This window comes from Micropterus salmoides, unplaced genomic scaffold (assembly GCF_014851395.1).
Source record: "Micropterus salmoides isolate LMB-PRFRI ecotype aquatic unplaced genomic scaffold, ASM1485139v1 Ms_hic_scaffold_8, whole genome shotgun sequence".
Classification (NCBI taxonomy): Eukaryota; Metazoa; Chordata; class Actinopteri; order Centrarchiformes; family Centrarchidae; genus Micropterus; species Micropterus salmoides.
Window position 1 is genome coordinate 11,325,839 of NW_024044570.1, and position 18,768 is coordinate 11,344,606.

Here is an 18,768-nt window from a genome sequence, read left to right on the forward strand (position 1 = left end):
ACAAAAAAAATTTGGACAAACAACCTAGTGTACCTGTTTCATGTTGCTGACCAGTGTTCTCATCTCCAGCTCCAGATTCCTGAGCATGAGCTCCACCTTCTGTCTCTCCTGAACCTCGAACTGTTGCTGTTCCTCTGTCTTCCTCAGCTTATCTCTGGTGGTGTTGTACATCATGGTGGCGTTGCGGCGATTTTCCTGCTCCTGTTTAAGCTGAAATCTATACCAAGTGTAGGACATTAATTCATGTCAAGTCAAGAAATCAGAATACAAATCCAAAAAGATCCATGAAACAGCCGATCACATAAGATATGAGGCACAGAGATATTAGAAGAGACCAAGACCATGAAAAGAAATAGCAACAGAGTAATCTAGCTTTTGATAAAGTAGGATGTAGTTCTCACTTGAGGTTTGTGACTTCAGTCTGCAATTCCAGCTGGTTGCGCTCCAAGCTAGACTTTACATCTTTAACTTCCTCCAGAGAGCTCCTCAACTCCGCCCTCTCCATTTCCAGCTGGCTCACCTTGTCCGCCAGGTAGCCATGGCGACTTCTTACCTTTTGGATGGAGCGCTCATATTCATGGAAAATGTTCTGCAGCTTCACCATGCTTCTTGAGTCTGTGAGATATAATATGGCATAAGGGAGTGTTCCAGGTCTCATCACTTAATGAGCATCTACAAGATCTCCCTTTCAAATGTGGATTATGTAAATGTATTTAGCTAATTAAATGAACAAACTGATAAAGTTACAAAAGCATTAAAACACGTTTTTAATTTCTTTTTAAAACTCACCTCATTTATTTTTTATTAATTGTATTATATAAATTAGCTGAACTAGCAGAACTGGTACCCAAAGTGGTTGAGTCCAGCTTCTGAATGAGGAGGGATGCGTGACGATAGCCTGATGTGGGAGAGTCGATGTCATCTGTGGCTGTGTCCGATGACTGAGTGAGTTCATCAAAGTCTTCTGCCATTTCCACTTCTTCAGGGTTCTTAATATGGAAACAAAATGCAGTCTGATATATTATTCAGTTTCTCATCATGTATTGTGTACTCAAACTTTAGTTACAAAGAGAAATTGTGTTTTACCTCGCTTTTTTTCTGCTGCCCACTGGTTGACAACCTGAGCCCAACAAACACGAAGAATAACGGATTACATGGAAAACAGATGTGCATGTTCTCAAGCTTTGAGAGCTGATGGAAGTGTAATGGTATAATGCAGTATACTATTCGAGCTTTGGAAAATCAGTGGTTAATCATGCAACTATGTAGGGAGGAAAATAATTAAAATCCAGAAAAATTGCATCCCAAACATCACCCACCAAGAATATGGTAAAGGTTTAAACTGAACGCAAAGAGAACTTCCCCCTCTGTATATTCATTCAAGTTTGACAGCAGGAGTGGTATAGAAGTCTGCGTTTACAGACAATCTCTTATAACCTACCAAGACTCCAGTAGTGTCTCTTCCGATCCTCCTGTCTCCCCCCCTTTTACTTTTCTCTCTGTAAATTAAGATCTACAAGTTCTCCCTCGAGCGAATCTGTGACTGTTCACATCCACTCGCTTCTTTTCAATGACTTTGTCTGCAGTTGTGCTGCCTGTATAGTTGACTTTGCATTCAGTCTAAACACACCTTATGGGTTAGTGACAAGAGAGGTGAAATTGATACAAAAAAGTGGCATACTGCATATATACCTTCCTTCATCATCCGACACGTCACTTAAACTGCTATCGTCAAACACAGAGAGAGGGTCTCCATTAACATGGGTGTTGGTCTGAGGGGCTCTACTGCGCCGGGCCCCTCTGACCAGCTCCAGCTGTAAGATCTCCTCTACAGCTTGCCCCTCCTGTTTGTTGCTAGTGGAGGTCTGCTGGAGTGGGAGATGCAATTGCACTGGTGCCTCGGTGGTGCTATGGAGAGCAATAAACCTGGTTGTCAATGAGTTGTGACTATCTAAACTTTGGGGCTCTTGGAGGTATTGCTAAAAAAAAAAAAACCCTCATTAAATGGAGTCAAAGTGTTTATTAGTAGTGTTTGGACAGGGCGCCTTCTGTTGAATGTGACACTGGAAAATACATTCAGCTTAAGGGCATTTATCGAAAAGAGTGTTATGAAATTATTAAGAGGATGACTAGGCAGACAAATATTAAAGAAAAAATTTAATCTGTTCAGTAATATCTGACTGCTAAATTTAGAGAAGGATTTTGGACATGTTCTGAAATTGTAAGAGCAAGAGTTAAAATTTGCTAATGATCACAATCAGGGCCTAAAAATGTATAAAAGCAAATAGATGCATACCTCTCGGTGGCCACAGGCTGCCGTTTATGGTGAATGTCTCCAGCTGGACTTGACATGCATCCTGACCTGGTCTCAGGTTTCTCAGTACCCACTTCTTCCAATGCCGTTCCACCAGAATCCCAGGAAGTACTGGATTTTTGCATCTCCATTGCGGTCTTTGTGGTTTCTTTGGCAACCTGAAAAGACAAGGGTAAATATTTGATAACTGGACTTGAGAGAGTATTCCTTACTGAAACAAGTTTGGGGCCAACCTTTTAAGATGTGTTTTGGAACATGGCCAAGTGCACTACTAATACATAATTTAGTGTCACCCCTCCCTTTGGAGACCTAACACCTTACTGTGGTTACTCTATTTAACATGGTATTTTCAGTTAATTACAAAGACGCAAGATTCCATGCATTGCAATGCTTGCTGTGGCATTCTCAAAACCTGAACTGGGAAAAAATCTCACCAAATTTGGAATTATGATATGAATGGTAAACATCAAAACACTAGAAGAGAGTAGTCTAGTAGCGATCTTCACAAAACTAAAAACTAGAATCTAAAGACAGCTCAGCACTACAATATAACTCCCTCCTAAAGTATTATCTGTTGTTAAGTTGTTCTCTCACTGAATAAAACTGTCAAATTGTGTAGCAAAGGCCTAGTACAAATGATATATTTCTTTCCTCAGAGACATCCAAACACACAAAAGGTTGGCCAAAAAACAAATCTATTCATCCCATGGAGATCAAATCTATTCATCCCATGGAAATCAATCTTAATAAAAATAAACCTGTATGTTTAAAGACAGAGCATGCATTAAAAGCACAAAACAATCCATATGAACATCACTTCTTTTTAAGTCAAAGAAGGCTATTATTTGTGTAATCTTCACACATCACATAGAAAGAGAGAGTTTATGCAACAGAACCTATTCAGAGACACATGCAAAGCCCATGCATGATGAAGGACAAGTCACTACTAAAGAACACAGAAGATTAAACTTTGTTTAGTTTTGTAGTACAATCAAAAATGCCAAACACATTTCTTGAGTGCAGTGCAAGTGACCTTCAACAAAGTCGTTCAAGTCTACATGTCTATAAGGTTAGATAAAGAGACAAAAATGTAAGGAGAAACATGCAAGAATAACTCTTATACTTAAAATCAAACCTAAAAAAATAAATATTAAGACATGGAAAATGAACATTTAACAGAAAGAAATAAGATGAGGTCATGGTAGATGGCCAGTGAGGACCCTTTGACACATTTTTTTAAAAGAACTGAAATTAAGGTCATGGATGAAATGAAGAGAAAGGGAGGCGATCTAAGAAGGGATTATGGGAACGGCCATCCTCTACCTCTTTCTGGAGTTGGACCTTTTCTTTTGCCAAATCCAGGAAGACAACCTTCAGCATCCCTACCTCAAGTTTAAACCTTTCCATGTCCTCTTCCAGCTCTTCATCAGAAACACCTGGGATAGATGTTGAACGTCTGCTTAGTGAAGCAGGGCGAGACTTGGTGAATTCCTCAGCATCCTCTACCAAACTCGCATTGTTCTTCTGAGCTTCGTCTAGATTATTAGTCTTGTCCTTCCAGATAATATCTAGATGTGGTTTCTGGAATGGCCCAAGTTCGGTCTCATCTTTTAAGAATGTGCCGCCATCGACATCAGACATGGGTCTGGTATATTCATCAGTAAAAGCTGTGGTGAAATGATCTATGCTGCTGTCCCTCTGTGCTGCGGTGAGTATTGGTGAATGAGACCTGCTCTCCTCACGAACATCATCAGCGAGTAGATCTGGCTCTAGACACATGCTGCTCTCACTAGCTGGGGTCTCACAGACCTGCACTCTGTCCTCACATGCGGACTTGTCAGTTGATTCTGTCACAGAGTCTTCGAGTCCAGACTCCCTCTGCTCAGGAATGGTGAGAAGGACAGTACTCCTTGCTCTGGCCGCGGGGCGCACAATGATTTCCCCTTCTTCATCGCTTGACTCTTCTTCTACAGAAGTATATTCAGCCGTGGTCTGTTCTTCTACAGTGATGTCTTGTGCAGGACGTCTCGATTTAAGCAGTTCTCCAAACTTCTCTTTTAATTCACCAGCAACATTCTTGAAAGAAGATTTTACCTCCCTTTTCTCCACCTCTACCCAGAGCTTCTCATAACGTTTCTCCCATGGGACGTTATAACCTGCTTCATGTCTTTCTTCAGGACTGTGTTGATCTCTAAAGTCATTATAATTGTCTCCACTGTCAGAGCCCACATGGCCGAACGGGCACGGATTACTTAGATCTACCTCACATGTATCTACTGCATCATCTTTCTCCTTTGATGGCATGGGTGGACAAGGAAAAGCACAAAACAGACAGGACAAAAATGCAAAAAAACAAGTTTGGACTACAATACAATAATGTTCAAATAAATATGGAGCCATTTCAAAATTGCATTCTCATATAAAGAGAACCTGGCACAGTAAATTGTAATTTGTTTTGTCTAAAAAAGTTGTCAAAAGTGCATACAACAGAGGTAACTATCAGGCGTCTAGAATGTGAAGCAGCATCCAACAATGGCAAATGCACATTTAAATGTTTAACCCAGTTTTTTTTACCCAATTTTCGTGATGACAGATGGGTCAACCTAGTTACTTAAAACAAGCTAAAACTACAAAACTATCTCACTTAGAGGTTCCACTTGTTTTATTTGACAGGGGTAAAAAGGGTTTTGAGGATCCACAAAGCATCGACAAACAAAGTAGATCATGTGATTAAATTTTGATAGCTTGTATAACTCTACTTTGAAATATTCATATATTTACTATTAGTTATGAATTTATGATGTACAGTATTTTAAGTTCCCTGCGAATGGGAAAGCATCAGTATGATGTTGTATCTGGGACACAAGGTACTGAGGGATTAAAAATAAGAAGAGATTGCATATTCTCTGTATTTCTCACCTTTTGTTGCTGCTTGTCAGACTCTACATTACTTTTATTGTCCGTTTCCATCAGTGAGAGCTCAGGGATACCTACGGAGACAAAGAGTCTTTAGTCAGCGAATAAAAGTGTGTGCATACAAATACTATATATCAATCAGCGTAGGTAAAAAGAAAAACGTTAGCCTTACCTGGTGTTACCAAAGTCTGAAGCTCAGCTTTGTTTTGCAACTGATTGTCAATTTTGCCTGTATTGCCAGATGTCAAATTGTCTGGTTCCCAATCTGATTCTGAATGAGAGAAAGTCAAAGAAAGAAACAAAGAGGAAAATGCTTTAATGTCCTTTGTTTCATATGTTTGTGTGTGTCTCTATATACAGTTAATATATATAATTTTGATCACAGAATGCTTTATATGGCATACCTTCGTCACTCTCTGGTTTCAGAAGCACGATCTTCCTTGCTCGAGGTTGGGGATGGGGCACGGGTTGAGGGGGTGTGCTGGGAAGTCTGTTGTTGGAGGTGATGTTCCTCTGAGGCGTCAGGGGTGCTGCTGCAGCAACATCTTCATCTTGCTCTTTATCAGATTGGTTGGAGCACTCTGGAAACTCCTCAAGTCCAGGAGAGGTCATTCTGCGGCCAGGCAGGGTTCTCTTACTGATAGTACTGGCCGAATCCCAGTCTGATGCATCTGGGTCATTAACACAAGAAGCTACAGGTCAATGAACAAAATATCACATTGATGTTGCTGAGGGTAGGTCATTTTACACAGGGATAACCACTACACTTGCATGCAATGCATGACAATGTAAAATAAATGGGATAGGTTTTTGTGCTATTACACTATCAAACTTAGGTCTCAAAGGAGGAACTACAGCTAACAGTGTATAGATAAGTTCATCTTATCTAATCTAGTAAACTAGTTTATGTTTACTGACCTGCTTTTTGAGCTTCAAAAAGTGTGATGACAGAAACAAACAAAAAGGTAGTAAAGTCAGAATTGCATGCAGATAGACCACTTTAAAGAGGTCATATTGTGCTTTTAGGCTTTTTCACTCACCTTAATTGAGTTATGTATCTTTTTGTGCATGTAATAGGTTTGCAAAGTGAAAAAGCTCCAAGTCCACCCCTAAGGGAGTTCCCATCTCTCACAGAAAACACTGCTCTGAACTGCCTGAAAACAACTCATTTGTAGTTTAGCACTTTTCTTTTGTTCTCTATGACGTCACAGCAAAACGTGCGTCATAATGCTTGCTAAGCGGCTAGTCCGACACGCCCTCAAAGACACCAGTGGAAAAACACACTGAGCTGCAGCACACAGTGACAAGACGTCCGCCTGCTGCCTCTCCTCTCCCTTCCAAACACTAGCTACCCTCCAGGCAGTCAATGAACATAAATTTGTTATTGCGATGTAGAAAACAGAGCTATGTTAAAACTTTATGGATGAAAGATACATTTGTTACAAATTAATAACCCACCACTCTGAAACTCTTGCTCCAGTCCATGTTGCTAAGCTGGTAAGGGGATATACAGCTGAACTGAAGCCATGCTTACCGGCTTCACACGACCTGCCCTACTCTGCTTCTGATTGGCTAGTAGCCCTTAACCAGGAACTGCGCATGTTCAAGTCCCAACAAAGATCTTGTAGAGGTAAGTGTATCACTCCATAGCTAAAACGAAGCGTTCAACGGACAGGGTGAAAATATGCCAAAAAATATGGTGTTTTTTGAAAATGAAACCATGTAACCATGTAAACCTGTTCTGGCTAAATAAGATTTTGAAGCTGAAAATGAGCATAATATGACCTCTTTAATCAAAAGCTTCAGAAAAGATAGTAACTCATATTGTGTTTGAAAGTGAAGCTTTCATAATGTGGATATTGGGTGGTACTCTGTAAATATCAGACATTTTACCAGCAGTGACCCTGCAAAGGATACATGTGCATTGGGTTTAGGGGTAGGCTGAGGCATCAGTTGATCAACAACTTCAAATGTCTAAGTTAAAGAGGAGCAGACGAAACAGAATCAAAAATATTAAAACCAAGTGAATTATTTCATCTTACCTTCAAGATCATCAACATCACCCAGACCAAACTCCTCCATTAAGTCTGTCAAAAACAAACAAAGCACCACATTAGTTACAAATAGTCATCTTCAAATAAATTCTTTACTTTTAGACCTACAGGAACCATGACGCTCCAGATTATTCTATTTACCTGTCTTTCTTTCTTTATCTCCTTCAAGTTTGCTCAAAACACTGAGCGGTTCCCATTTTACCTTCTCAGTCTGGTAGAAAGAAAAAAACATTACTATTATATTCCAACCAATCAATTTATTTTACCTTCTACAGCATTTGGTTGCTGAACCTACCTCTTTCTGTGTAGTATCCTCTTTATCAACATGTTCTTCTCCCTTATCAACATCGTTGTTGTTACCAACTGCAGGAGACAAGACATGTCTGTCATGTCAGCACAATTAAAATGACATTCTGATGAAGCTGGATGGGTTTGCCAGAACACTGTAAAAAGCATTCCCATGCAAATGAGCTTATGGTTAATTAGCACAAAGATACATGGTTAGGCATCAGACAAGCATTTAGATTCCCAGATCTGGTTTTATTTGGACACAATGACAGCATCAGCCAGGAAGTGCTGTCCTTACTTAATAATATTAAGTGAGCCAACACCTGCTGAAACCAAGCAAACTAAGAAGTTGTTGTGGCACAGATTTGGGAAAATGGGATTTAAGGGTAGCAGGCAAGATGGAAAAGTTTATACTGCATGCATTCGCTTATAATAATCATGAGGTGATGGTCAGGCCACTGGTATGGTCAACATGCTGTTCCTCAGACCTATGAGTCAAGACATTCATACCCTCTCCCTGGCTGCCTCTTGGCCTGCCTACACTCCTCCGAGGCTCTAGCACTGCCATCCTATTGCTTCCTTCCCCTCTTAAAAAAGAGGGAATATAAAACAAGTCTACAAAAGAAATGTAACATATTGTTGGAAAGTCTGTTTTGATTGATGGAAATTATATTGCATTGCACATTTTACACCATATTTAGACTGAAAACAGACATTTTTAACCATTACTCACAGACAGAATTAATGCATGCATTAATACACTAAAGCACAATTTTCTTTGTTTATGATTAAATAAGGTCATTGTTTCTGCAGCATGAAATGGTGCCTGGAATGATTTGATTGGTCTGGAAAAAAACAAACAAATAAGCCTACTTTCTTTAATCTCTTTTTCAACAGTGGACATCTCCTCTTGATCCTGAGTGTGCGAGGTTTGTTTCTCTTCGTGCTGCATATTGGCGTTTTCAGAGTGGGACTGAAAGATGAAAAAAAAAAAATCAATCTGTGAAATCTGTACAGCAAACATCCGGCCCTTACAGAATATTCCAAAATGCATCTTTACGATACCTCAGAGTCCCAAGAATCCTGGTCTTCCTCTCCCTTCTCTAGGCCCAGCTCAGACAGGAAATCTTTTTCAACAGATATACATTAATTATACTGGCTGAAAAGTCAGTGTAGTAACTGAAAAGCAGTAAATGTCTTAGACAGCAGCAGTGAAGAAAAAAAATATTTTAACGCTCTGGGTCATAAACAATGTAATTTCATTTTTAGTCATCATTCAATTCAATACAGTTCTTGATGTACTTTTATGCATCTAAACGTTTGAGTCCCCTACTTTTTTACTGTGTGACCACATCTACAACAACATAGCTACTAGTCCATTAAATCAAAAAATTATTTTTATTTTACCTTTATTTTACCAGGAAGTCTCATTGAGATGAAAAATCTCTTTTACAAGAGAGACCTGGCCAAAGTAGCAGCCATACATAAACACAACATATTAAAATGCAATCATGACAAAATTCACAAAAAAAATAAAAATAAATTCTATTCTACATCTACTCAAACACAACGGGCTCTCAAGAAAAACAACCACATGTCTCCTTCAACACATTCTTGATGCTCTGACGCTCTTAAATTTATCAACTGATATGCACGTTTCTAATTTAAGATCTTTTTGCAAATTATTTCATGCCCAGGGTGCATAACATGAAAATGCAGTTTTCCCCAGATCTGTCAAAACTCTGGGTACATTAAAAAGCAACCACTTGGAGAAGTGTAGCTGGTAACTAGCAGAATTGAGACAGAGAAGGGTCAATATTGATATACAGCAATAATGACATGGTATAATTTCCCAATTCCTTAAGAATTTCTTCATTCAGTGGAAAACTATTACCAGCGTTTTTGACTGTTATTAAATCAAATGAAATCAAGGAGAAAGTGGCTTGCTGATCTTGTTAATCAGGTTAAGTCACAGACCCCGTTCTCTTGTTAATCTGCTCACAATTGTTCAAGTTAACCACAGAAAATAAGGGCACGGCTGTGCTGTTGTTGGACAAGACTGCCATAGATAGGTTGTAGTATTAATTGTAGTAATTGTAGAGTTGTAGTAAATTTTGGTGGATCATCATTCTGTGATGCACATGCAGCTGTTCATAACTGTTAAGAACTACAACTGTAAATGATTTGCTTCTTACCTCTTTTCTTATCTTTAGAGACTTCTGTCTCAGGAACAGGTGAAGTGGAATCAAGGGACTCTTCAAGTTGATCATTTTCATCTGAGAAGTCTCCTTCCTCGTCGTCTTCATCCTCCTCCTCTCTCTCCTCCTCTTCATTATCATCCTGTTCCTCTGTGGTCACTTCTTTCTGTGTAAGAAAAAATAAATATTAATGAATTTTACTCATAATCATGCACTTTAAAACCTATTTCTACTAGTGCATGTGTCATTACTAGACACACAAGACATCTCTAATGAATGGAAAAGTACTACGCAAACTGCAAACAAACGTGAATAAAAGAAAACTGATGAAAGTGTTGCAGAGAACACATTACTTTCCAGAACATGCTACACTACAAGACTAGCTGTTGCACTACTGTTTTACCTGAATAACAGGCTCTTCAATGTTTCCTACCTCTTGACTTATCATGCCTTTGCTCTCTGCCTCATCAGGTGAGTCAAGATCAACATCATCAATGTCAGTCTGAGGTAACATTTCAGACAATGAGTTCCCGCCTGAATCGTGGTGCTCACCAGCTGTGACATCATCTTTGGTGGGAGAGTCTGAAAAAGTCTTTTCCCTTACTCGTTCTTCATTGAGGTCATCTGATGACACTCCGGCCTGGGGAACGACAGCACTTCTATTTTCTAGTAGAACGTATGCAGTTAATCTAGCTTTGTGTTCATGGTCTGACTTGTCGCCTTCATACAGGCATCCGTCAAGAGTGTTATCAGAATCACCTCCCACATCAGACAATTTCACTGTGGTGCAGGCAAAATCGTAATGCAGTCTTTGGTCCTTGCTGTCAGAGTCCTCACTTGTCTCATCATCTTTGCTGGGATTGTCTTTTTGAACACTCACCAGCCTTTCCTCCTCTAGCCTGGTATCCTCTGAAGACTCATCATTTCCATCAACCTTAGACTGACCAACCCTTTCATTGTCTTCATCTCCTTCAATATCATCTATTTCGGCTTCTTCCTCTAACCTCTTTTCTACTGCACTTGTGGGCCTCAACTTTGGTGACAGCAAACTGGTTGGGGTAGAAAGACATCTCTTTAAGACGTTACCACAGTCTGCAACTTCATCATCCTTTGTCTTCTGCTTTTCAGACTCATCACTTTCATCTTCATCATCCCAACTACTATCATCGCCTTTCTCATTATCTGAGTCTAATTTTCCTTCCATTAGTGACGACTGACCAATTGATTCTACATCATCTTTATCTAGCATTTGGTTTCTGGTTATTTTTTCAACCTCAGGAACTGGTGACACTGCAGGGGAGGGGTCATTTGACTCTTTCTCAATACTTTCTTTATCTTCTTCTTCGCAAGAGCCATCAGAACACTGCTGCTGTCCAGTCTGGTTTGCTGCTCCAGTATTTATTTTAGTAACTAGTGACAGCACATCACCTTTTGCGAAGGAGCCATTGTCATTGTCGTCATTATTTTCAGAAGAGGAATCCCACTCTGACCTACCTGAGTCATCTACTGTTGTTTTTTCTGGTCTGTTTTGTTGTAGAGTGCTTGCTGAACATAATACTAAAGAGGGCATTGGTTCATCTATCACTGCCTGAGATGAGACACATTTTGGAGATGGTACCACTGGTGATGAAGAATCCCATGAGGTATCCGGGTGGTCTTCATTTGGTTGAGGTAATGTGCATATCGAATCCAGTGTTGCTGCTTCTGGTTGTAAATCTAATGCTTGAACATCACTTTTCTCATCAAGCATGTCCTTGTTTAACTCATCTTCTCTAGGTAGTTCAGCGTCACTGTCCTCTAATGAGGAGCCCCATGAGGATCCTTGTTTCTCTTTGTTTGATCCAGCATCATCTTCAGCAGCAGAACCATCCTCAAGCACCACATTTCTTCGATTAGCAAGTACTGTGTTGCGACCAAATGCGCCTTTTTGATTATCCTCCTCATCATCGCTGTCATTCCACACTATATCGGTGCTGTTTTGTTTTTTGCTCCAGGAGTCATCATCCTCCTTTTCCATTTCTCTTTCAAACTCTTCCTCCTTAACCTCAGCAGTTGAACAAGATTCCATATGATGTCTGGATGGTGTGGGGCCTCGAGCTGAACCCATGTCTGAAATTCTGTTTTGGTCTGATGACGATATGCATTCCTTCCCAAGGCTGTCATCTTCATCAGAAAATTTTGATTCTACCCTAACGGCTGACACAACAAAATCCTCCTCTACATCTAATGTCACTGCCATTGCATAACTTGTTGTTCCAGCTGGGGAAGAAAATTCATTTTTTTTCAGTGAGGCATCTATATTCTCACCTGCAATACTAGTCTCACTGTTCACTGAGATGTCAGCACCAGGTATGTTTTCACCATCAGCACTGTCAGTAATCTGAAGTGCACCAGTAATATAGGCTTTTTGTATATCTTCATATTCAGTAGTGCCGGCCCTGACAGAAGCCACATCGTTGTCATCATCCTTCTCCTCACATTCATTATCTTCTTCGTCTTCTTCCCCATCCTCCTCTTCCTCATCCTCCTCTTCACTTTCCTCATCATCATCATCCTCCTCCTCCTCCTCGTCATCCTCCTCATCTTCTTCCTCATCGTCATCCTCTTCTTCTTCTTCCTCCTCCTCTTCATCTCCAACTTCCTCTTCAGAGTCCTCGGTTCCTGGGCTTCCCTCTTGAGAGCCTGACATTGTTTTACTACTTGAAGGCTGCCCAGAGTGTTTGCCTTTCTCCTGCTCAGCTGCACTGTCTGCTTGTTTTACGCATTTGGGAGAAAAATAGAAGGAGAAAGATGTCATGGAAATGGAAGCGGCAAAACTTCAACACATATATTTTACCTTTCTGTAGCTTAGAAGAGGGGTAGAAGTCATCTGGGGTGCTTTGGAAAGTAAGGAAACGGGAGAGGGATCTACTGGGTGCTGCAGAGCTTTGCTGGATGGTAAAGCCTTTGGGTGGGATGGGATTCTCTGGATTCTATTCTCACTCTCTGGCTCAGATTCTGTACCACTCAAGGATCTGTCAGCTAGTGCAGAAGCTACAGGGTAGGCAGGGATAAAAGATTACCACCAAAACCACAAACTATAGAGGGACAGTCAATAAGGTTAAAAGATTCTCAGTACCTTCTCCCTTTTTAGATGCAATCATTTTCCTTAGGTTGACCTTTTGTGGTTTCTAAAAGACAGCATATCAAATCAAGGGCAGAACAAAATTTAGGAAAACACACTTTACAAGGACAAAACGTTACACCAACCTTTTCTATTAAAACCGATTCATCATCATCTTCTGATGAAGGCCATTCATCCGCAGCACTTTTTGAAACCCTGAGGAGGGAAGAAAAATGGTTTGAGTCGGGAAGTCGATTGTAATTGTAAGCTGAAGATCACAGGAAGAAAAGTGTGCTCACCGACTTAGTGACTCCGACTGAGAATTGTCTTCAAAATCTGCAACAAAGCAGAGGAACATATTTTCAGCAGATCAACACTCAACATCAACTTCAAAAGGTAGGTGTCATATTTTAATATTAAAACTGTCAAATAGCGAGCTCTTTAGGGCATCTAAATCTTGGAAACAGTGGAAAAAGCATGTTGGTCAAAGCAGCATTGCCTGAAAACGGGAATAGGTTGAATATCCGTCCTTAGTTAAGGTTGCTGTTAATAATCTTTACAGGCAAGAAACTGACAGCCTTTGGCTAAACAAAGCTCATCTAAGTAAAGTAATACCTCTCCCTGCTTCATTTTCTCCATGCTCTAGATCCAGTGAAGAGGTAATGCATGAGGAATAAATGAAATAATCAAAGTCAATAATGAATAGACAAACAATAATAATATCCTCACACAATATCCCTCAGACCACATTCATTCACTATTATATGATGAAAACATATCTCCCTACCATCTTTGTCAGTAGCTGGTCCTCCCAAAGAGAAGCCTGCTTCAGCGTCTTGGGAAGGACTGCCCAACAGTGTTTTTTTCGTCTTTTTGCTTGGACCTTGATGTGATAGGGATTGGCCATCGTTCCTCTGGGTACTGTGCTCAATGATCAGGAGGGAACAACTACAAGGAGAGTCAAGACACTGAAAATTAGGGGTGAGGGAGAAACATTCAATACAGCATGGTATCGCGTTATTTTGCGTGGCAATACTGTATCGATACACAGACGCCAAGTATCAATCTTTTATTATATAAATTGTACATGAGAATTTAGTACTATAATAATAAAATCAATAGCTTTTTCAGTCCACTAGAAAAAGAGTTTTCCTTTGGGGACACAATTTAAAGTTGGAAAACAGTAATAAATTCCAATACATCGCAATATGTTTAAAATCACAATAATGTCGTATCGTGACATAAGTGTTGTGATAATATTGTATCATGGGGCCTCTGGTGATTCCCACCCGTACTGAAAATGTCATAACATCATGATTCTGCTATTGCAACTGTGTGTAACTGTGCCGTGAGAATCTACAGGAACTGTATTTGTAATGAATGAAATATACCTACACAATGACCCATTGGAGGCTTTAGTTGTTTAGTTTGTTTCAGATCTGTGTTCCTCTCACACACAGCAAATGCATAAATTACAGAGGAAATACCACTCAAGGAACATAACTGCAAAGAAAAGAAGCACAGCTTACGGATGATGCCCATTCATCACTGCGTAGTCATCAGCTGACCATCCTTTGGCATCCTTTAGTGTGATATCTGCATCAAACCTCAACAGCAGCCGCAACATACCAATTTGTCCATTGCCAGCCGCTATCATTAATGGGGACCTGAAGGTAAAATCAATGACAGCAACATGACCAACTGTTAACAATGAGTTCAGCAAGGTTAAGGTTATAAGATAGTTACCACAAATGTGTTTACTACTGACCTTTGGTCTTGGTCCATAAAATTCACATCTGCACCTTCCTTGAGTAGAAACTCAGCCATCTCGATATGGTCCTCGCGGACTGCCACAGTCAAGGGTGTGAATCCCTCCTAAAGATTCAAATATCACAGGTGGCAGAAACATTGAAATTCTATTTTTTAATATCCATTGTTATTTAAAAGAGGTTTACTGGCTGGTGTTGTAGACAGTATTGTTGGTGGTATAAAACCAGTGCACACTAAGAGGTCCTCCCTAAATGGCCAAAGTTGGTTACTACAATAAATACTGTTATGATAAAATCAGCTAATATTTTGTTAACATTTTTATCATTAAGATACAGGGGCACGTCAACTATTGTCCAACTCCTTGCATCTTAGCTGGATTCAAATTTATTTGTCATGAAGTCTGAAGATTGTCTATATATTTTGCCTAGGCTGAGAAACTGTACTGTAGTACAAAAAAAGATGAGATCACCTTATTTTTTGCATTAATGTCAGCCTCATGCTCGAGCAGCAGGACAGCAGTGGAAATGGATGGGATGTTTGCTGCTAAATGTAGGGCTGTATTGCCATTGATGTCCACCAGGTTAGGCTCGGCATGATTCTCCAGCAGTATGTTCAAACAGCGCTCATGCTGGCACTGCACTGCCTGATATAGTGGAGAATTGACATGAACCCAGAAGTCTGAACAAGGCTTGAAACAATGCATCAGAGAAGTAGCCAACTGTGATCCTCACAATATATTTAACATTAAATGAAGAATCACTCTGACTTGGAGTCTCATCACCCAGGATTACCTTCATTAAGGCGGATCTGTTTTGATTGTCGCATAGGTTAAGCTTGGCTTTGCTCTCAACGAGGAACTGCACCACTTCAACATGTCCACTGGCGCAGGCAATATGGAGTGCAGTTCTGTAAAAGTAAAGGAGAGAGTTTCTCATGCAAGCAACCTGTTTCTTACTAAAACACCTCCACTGACCTTAACATGGATTTCACAGCTATGTTTAACCTAGGCCTTACTTAGCTAATTACTCCATCAAAACATTCTGTTCTATTAGTTAACTGCAGGGCCTGACATACTATATATCTGAAGCAACATACAATACATGCATTCAAAGATAATATTAATTCAATTCAATTCAATTTTATTTATATAGCGCCAAATCACAACAACAGTTATCTCACAGCGCTTAACATAACAACATAACTAATAATTTAATTAGCTGTCCAAAAAAGGGAATTCCCTTTTAGAAATAAAATTGTGTGAGAGTTATTAGATAGTTACTGAGTGTGTAACGCTCCACATTTGATAAATATTAAACAGAACATTTTAGCTTCAGACAAGATCAACTTCTACAATTCTTTCACTATCACATTCTGTAAATTTCCTCAAGAACTCCATGTATACGACTCAGTTACTTCTGACACAAACTAATTGTTATGGGTAACTAGATCCTACCTTGAAACATAAGTAGAAAAGAAACAATGGGGTGACACACAGCTTAATTTTGCAGTTAAAATATTGGACATACATTTACCACAACCAAGCTCTACTACACAAAAAATATTCCACAGGCCCTACTACATGTAATTATCAAAAATATATCCTAGGTTTGCCACATTACATCTATTGCAAAAGCCCTAGAATTAATGAGATCAATCTGCACGGCGCCATTCTTCTGTGGGGTGACAATTTGGAAGACTTCGATCAAGTGCTTTAATCCCACTTACCTGTTCTCCTTGTCAAGTTGATTGATATCATTCTTTTTAGCAAGCTGCTTCAACTTTGCCAAATCACCCACTGAGGCAGCCTTGTGAACCTTCCCGAGGTCCTTTTCTTTTAGTTCATATCCAACAGAAAGCACACTCCCACTGTCGGGGGTACTGGAGGGGTGTTTCTTTTTCTTAGTAAAGCTGAATATCTTCTTCATTGTACACTGCTGCGCAACATTGCTTTTGCGCCGTCACTACCTGCCACTCATCTGGTGCTGGAGGATCACCACAGGCGGCTCTCCCATCCCTAAAAATAAGACATACAAAGCGGATTAGAAGCCTATAAAACCGTGCTGAGAACACACTGCGGTGTTGCTTGATATAAATTATAAATAACGTTAACGTTAAGTAACACGAAATACTGTAACTCACACAGTCACATAAACTGAGGTAAATTAGCTTCAGCGCATAACGTTATACCGCATAACTTAGTAATCAACTGCATATAAAAGGAGCCAATACGCATAACGTTTATATTATTTCAATGTAGCGTTAGGTAGGTGATTGTAAAACCCAGCTGTCAACATAAAATGCTAACGTTAACTAAGCTAACGACTCACATAACGTTTACTTACCCTCATTTTCTTTCATACCTCACACCAGGACCTCATCTAACGTTACGTTATTAAGTACCTGTATTACTCGACAATACATGTTAGCGGTTTATTAGTACACCGATTTTGATGCGATTACGATGCACAGGACCGAACAAGTCCTAATTGGCTAACGTTACTCAGCGTTATTGATAAGGACGTAGCTGTAGTTGGCGTTATAGCTTGTGGCTTGTTACTATGGTAACGACCAGAGGTTATCCCATAAACTCACAGGTTTTCTGTGCTATTCTGAAATAAGTTACACAGCTTTAATAAGTTAGAAAACAACGTATGTTTTGGTCAGTGTCAACTTAAAACCTAAGCTTATATTCACGGTGGTCTGTTGCCTAGCAACATTAGCTTCTGTTGGCTGCGTGCTGCGCCTCCCACGTCGTCACTACACAAATGATGCATACCGCCACATTTAAACCGAATTTGTAGCAGAGTCGAGCACAGCGGCGATTGTCACTGCAGCGCTGAAACCGCAAAGCTAATGACCAAGACTCGTTTCGGTTCAAATATACTTGTGCTGGAGTTGTTAGCCAACGCTAACCTTTCGCTAGGTGAAACTATCTTAACCATGCTAACTCAATGCTAATTAGCAAACGCTAAAAAGTAAAGCCAAGATAAGTGGGTTGCAAAGAACGATAACTGTAAGGCGAATGTAAAGGAGCCATGTGAGGTTAACGTTATAATACGCTAAATCAGGTACCCATGTGTTTAATTAATACTAACTAACTTACAGTAACGTACATTAACTGAAACACTAACCTGTTGATTGTCGGAGTCAGACCACTAAAAGCTAAAGAACGTATGCATAGAAAAGAGTGCTGGCTGTTGGGTTTTCAACGAACCAATCAGAAAGGAGTTCGAGGTGAAGACTGCATTTACTGACCAATAGACGGCTTCAGTGTGTGTTTAAGGTTGGTTTACAAGCAACGCAGGGCTGTCTGTCGAAGAAGCCTTGTGTAATGGCAGAGGTTTACCACTGGATGGTAACATTTGTCTTGGTATCATGTTTGCCAGTTGCAAAAGACAGTTGCATGCTTTTTATCTTTGTCAACCTTATAAGATAATAACAACCTTATTTAGAATATGAATTAAAATAGTAACTTGAAAAAGACAAAACTACTGTTGTACAAAACTAGTAGATAATTACATTTAGGCTGTACTAATGTTATAATCACTTTGGTATATAGTAGACTAACGTGCTGATGTTAAAAATGTAATGTGCTCATTTAAAACAGCAGACAGCAGGCAGGGGCTCAAAGACCTGTAACTAACTTAAAGTTTGAGGGGTGGGGTGAGGGTTTAATAATTATTTGGAAACAATATGCCTAAGCTATAAGTAAGTAAGTGAGTCCAAAAGAGATTTACAGCATATGTAAAGATAAAAATCAATGTAAAGATATAATTTCTATGTTTTCAATTATGACCCACTGAGATGTAACACTAATTGAAGTTCTAGTGTTGATTATATGCTCCATCCGTCCTCATTTAGATCCCAACATGGAGTAGAGTTGCATTGTGCATTCTGACGTAACACATTTAAGCAACTTTATATGCAAAGGAGAGTGCTAATTATTGTTAATTAGAGGTTCATTTAAGACATCCAAGTGAATTGCATTATTTCTTTTCCCCAAACCTTCACTAGATGCATGGATGATGTTCATATTTGAGATCCAGGACAGGGATCCACAGTCTCATGGTTCTGTCAGCTAATGTTTTGCTCTTGAAACTGTGATTTGAGACTGTTTCCAGAGAA

At 39.7% G+C, this 18,768-nt stretch overlaps 1 protein-coding gene across 9 annotated transcripts in view; it reads right to left on the reverse strand.

Moving 5' to 3' along the window:
• Positions 1–17,853, reverse strand: part of si:ch211-272n13.3 (ankyrin repeat domain-containing protein 26) — a 28,052-nt gene extending 10,199 nt beyond the window's left edge. For 4 of the 9 annotated variants that reach the window (XR_005442820.1, XM_038705801.1, XM_038705799.1 and 1 more), the window contains exons 1-29: positions 17,775–17,853; positions 16,369–16,657; positions 15,435–15,549; positions 15,113–15,286; positions 14,642–14,748; positions 14,403–14,540; positions 13,661–13,821; positions 13,489–13,515; positions 13,173–13,209; positions 13,020–13,089; positions 12,889–12,940; positions 12,607–12,803; positions 9,768–9,936; positions 8,638–8,699; positions 8,446–8,545; positions 8,083–8,187; positions 7,580–7,647; positions 7,426–7,495; positions 7,273–7,317; positions 5,635–5,901; positions 5,403–5,501; positions 5,234–5,304; positions 3,701–4,606; positions 2,297–2,472; positions 1,693–1,908; positions 1,087–1,120; positions 848–989; positions 402–615; positions 34–217 (exon numbers count right to left, since the gene is read on the reverse strand). Coding sequence is in view for 8 of the 9 variants with exons in the window: in XM_038705801.1 (XP_038561729.1) it covers positions 34–217; positions 402–615; positions 848–989; positions 1,087–1,120; positions 1,693–1,908; positions 2,297–2,472; positions 3,701–4,606; positions 5,234–5,304; positions 5,403–5,501; positions 5,635–5,901; positions 7,273–7,317; positions 7,426–7,495; positions 7,580–7,647; positions 8,083–8,187; positions 8,446–8,545; positions 8,638–8,699; positions 9,768–9,936; positions 12,607–12,803; positions 12,889–12,940; positions 13,020–13,089; positions 13,173–13,209; positions 13,489–13,515; positions 13,661–13,821; positions 14,403–14,540; positions 14,642–14,748; positions 15,113–15,286; positions 15,435–15,549; positions 16,369–16,568 (4,206 nt within the window). In the remaining variant the exon portion in view is untranslated. Of the gene's footprint in view, positions 1–33; positions 218–401; positions 616–847; positions 990–1,086; positions 1,121–1,692; positions 1,909–2,296; positions 2,473–3,700; positions 4,607–5,233; positions 5,305–5,402; positions 5,502–5,634; positions 5,902–7,272; positions 7,318–7,425; positions 7,496–7,579; positions 7,648–8,082; positions 8,188–8,445; positions 8,546–8,637; positions 8,700–9,767; positions 9,937–12,606; positions 12,804–12,888; positions 12,941–13,019; positions 13,090–13,172; positions 13,210–13,488; positions 13,516–13,660; positions 13,822–14,402; positions 14,541–14,641; positions 14,749–15,112; positions 15,287–15,434; positions 15,550–16,368; positions 16,658–16,985; positions 17,350–17,774 lie in introns of those variants that run through there. The other 5 variants (XM_038705798.1, XM_038705800.1, XM_038705802.1 and 2 more) reach the window with 5 other exon arrangements.
• Positions 17,854–18,768: the final 915 nt, after the last annotated feature.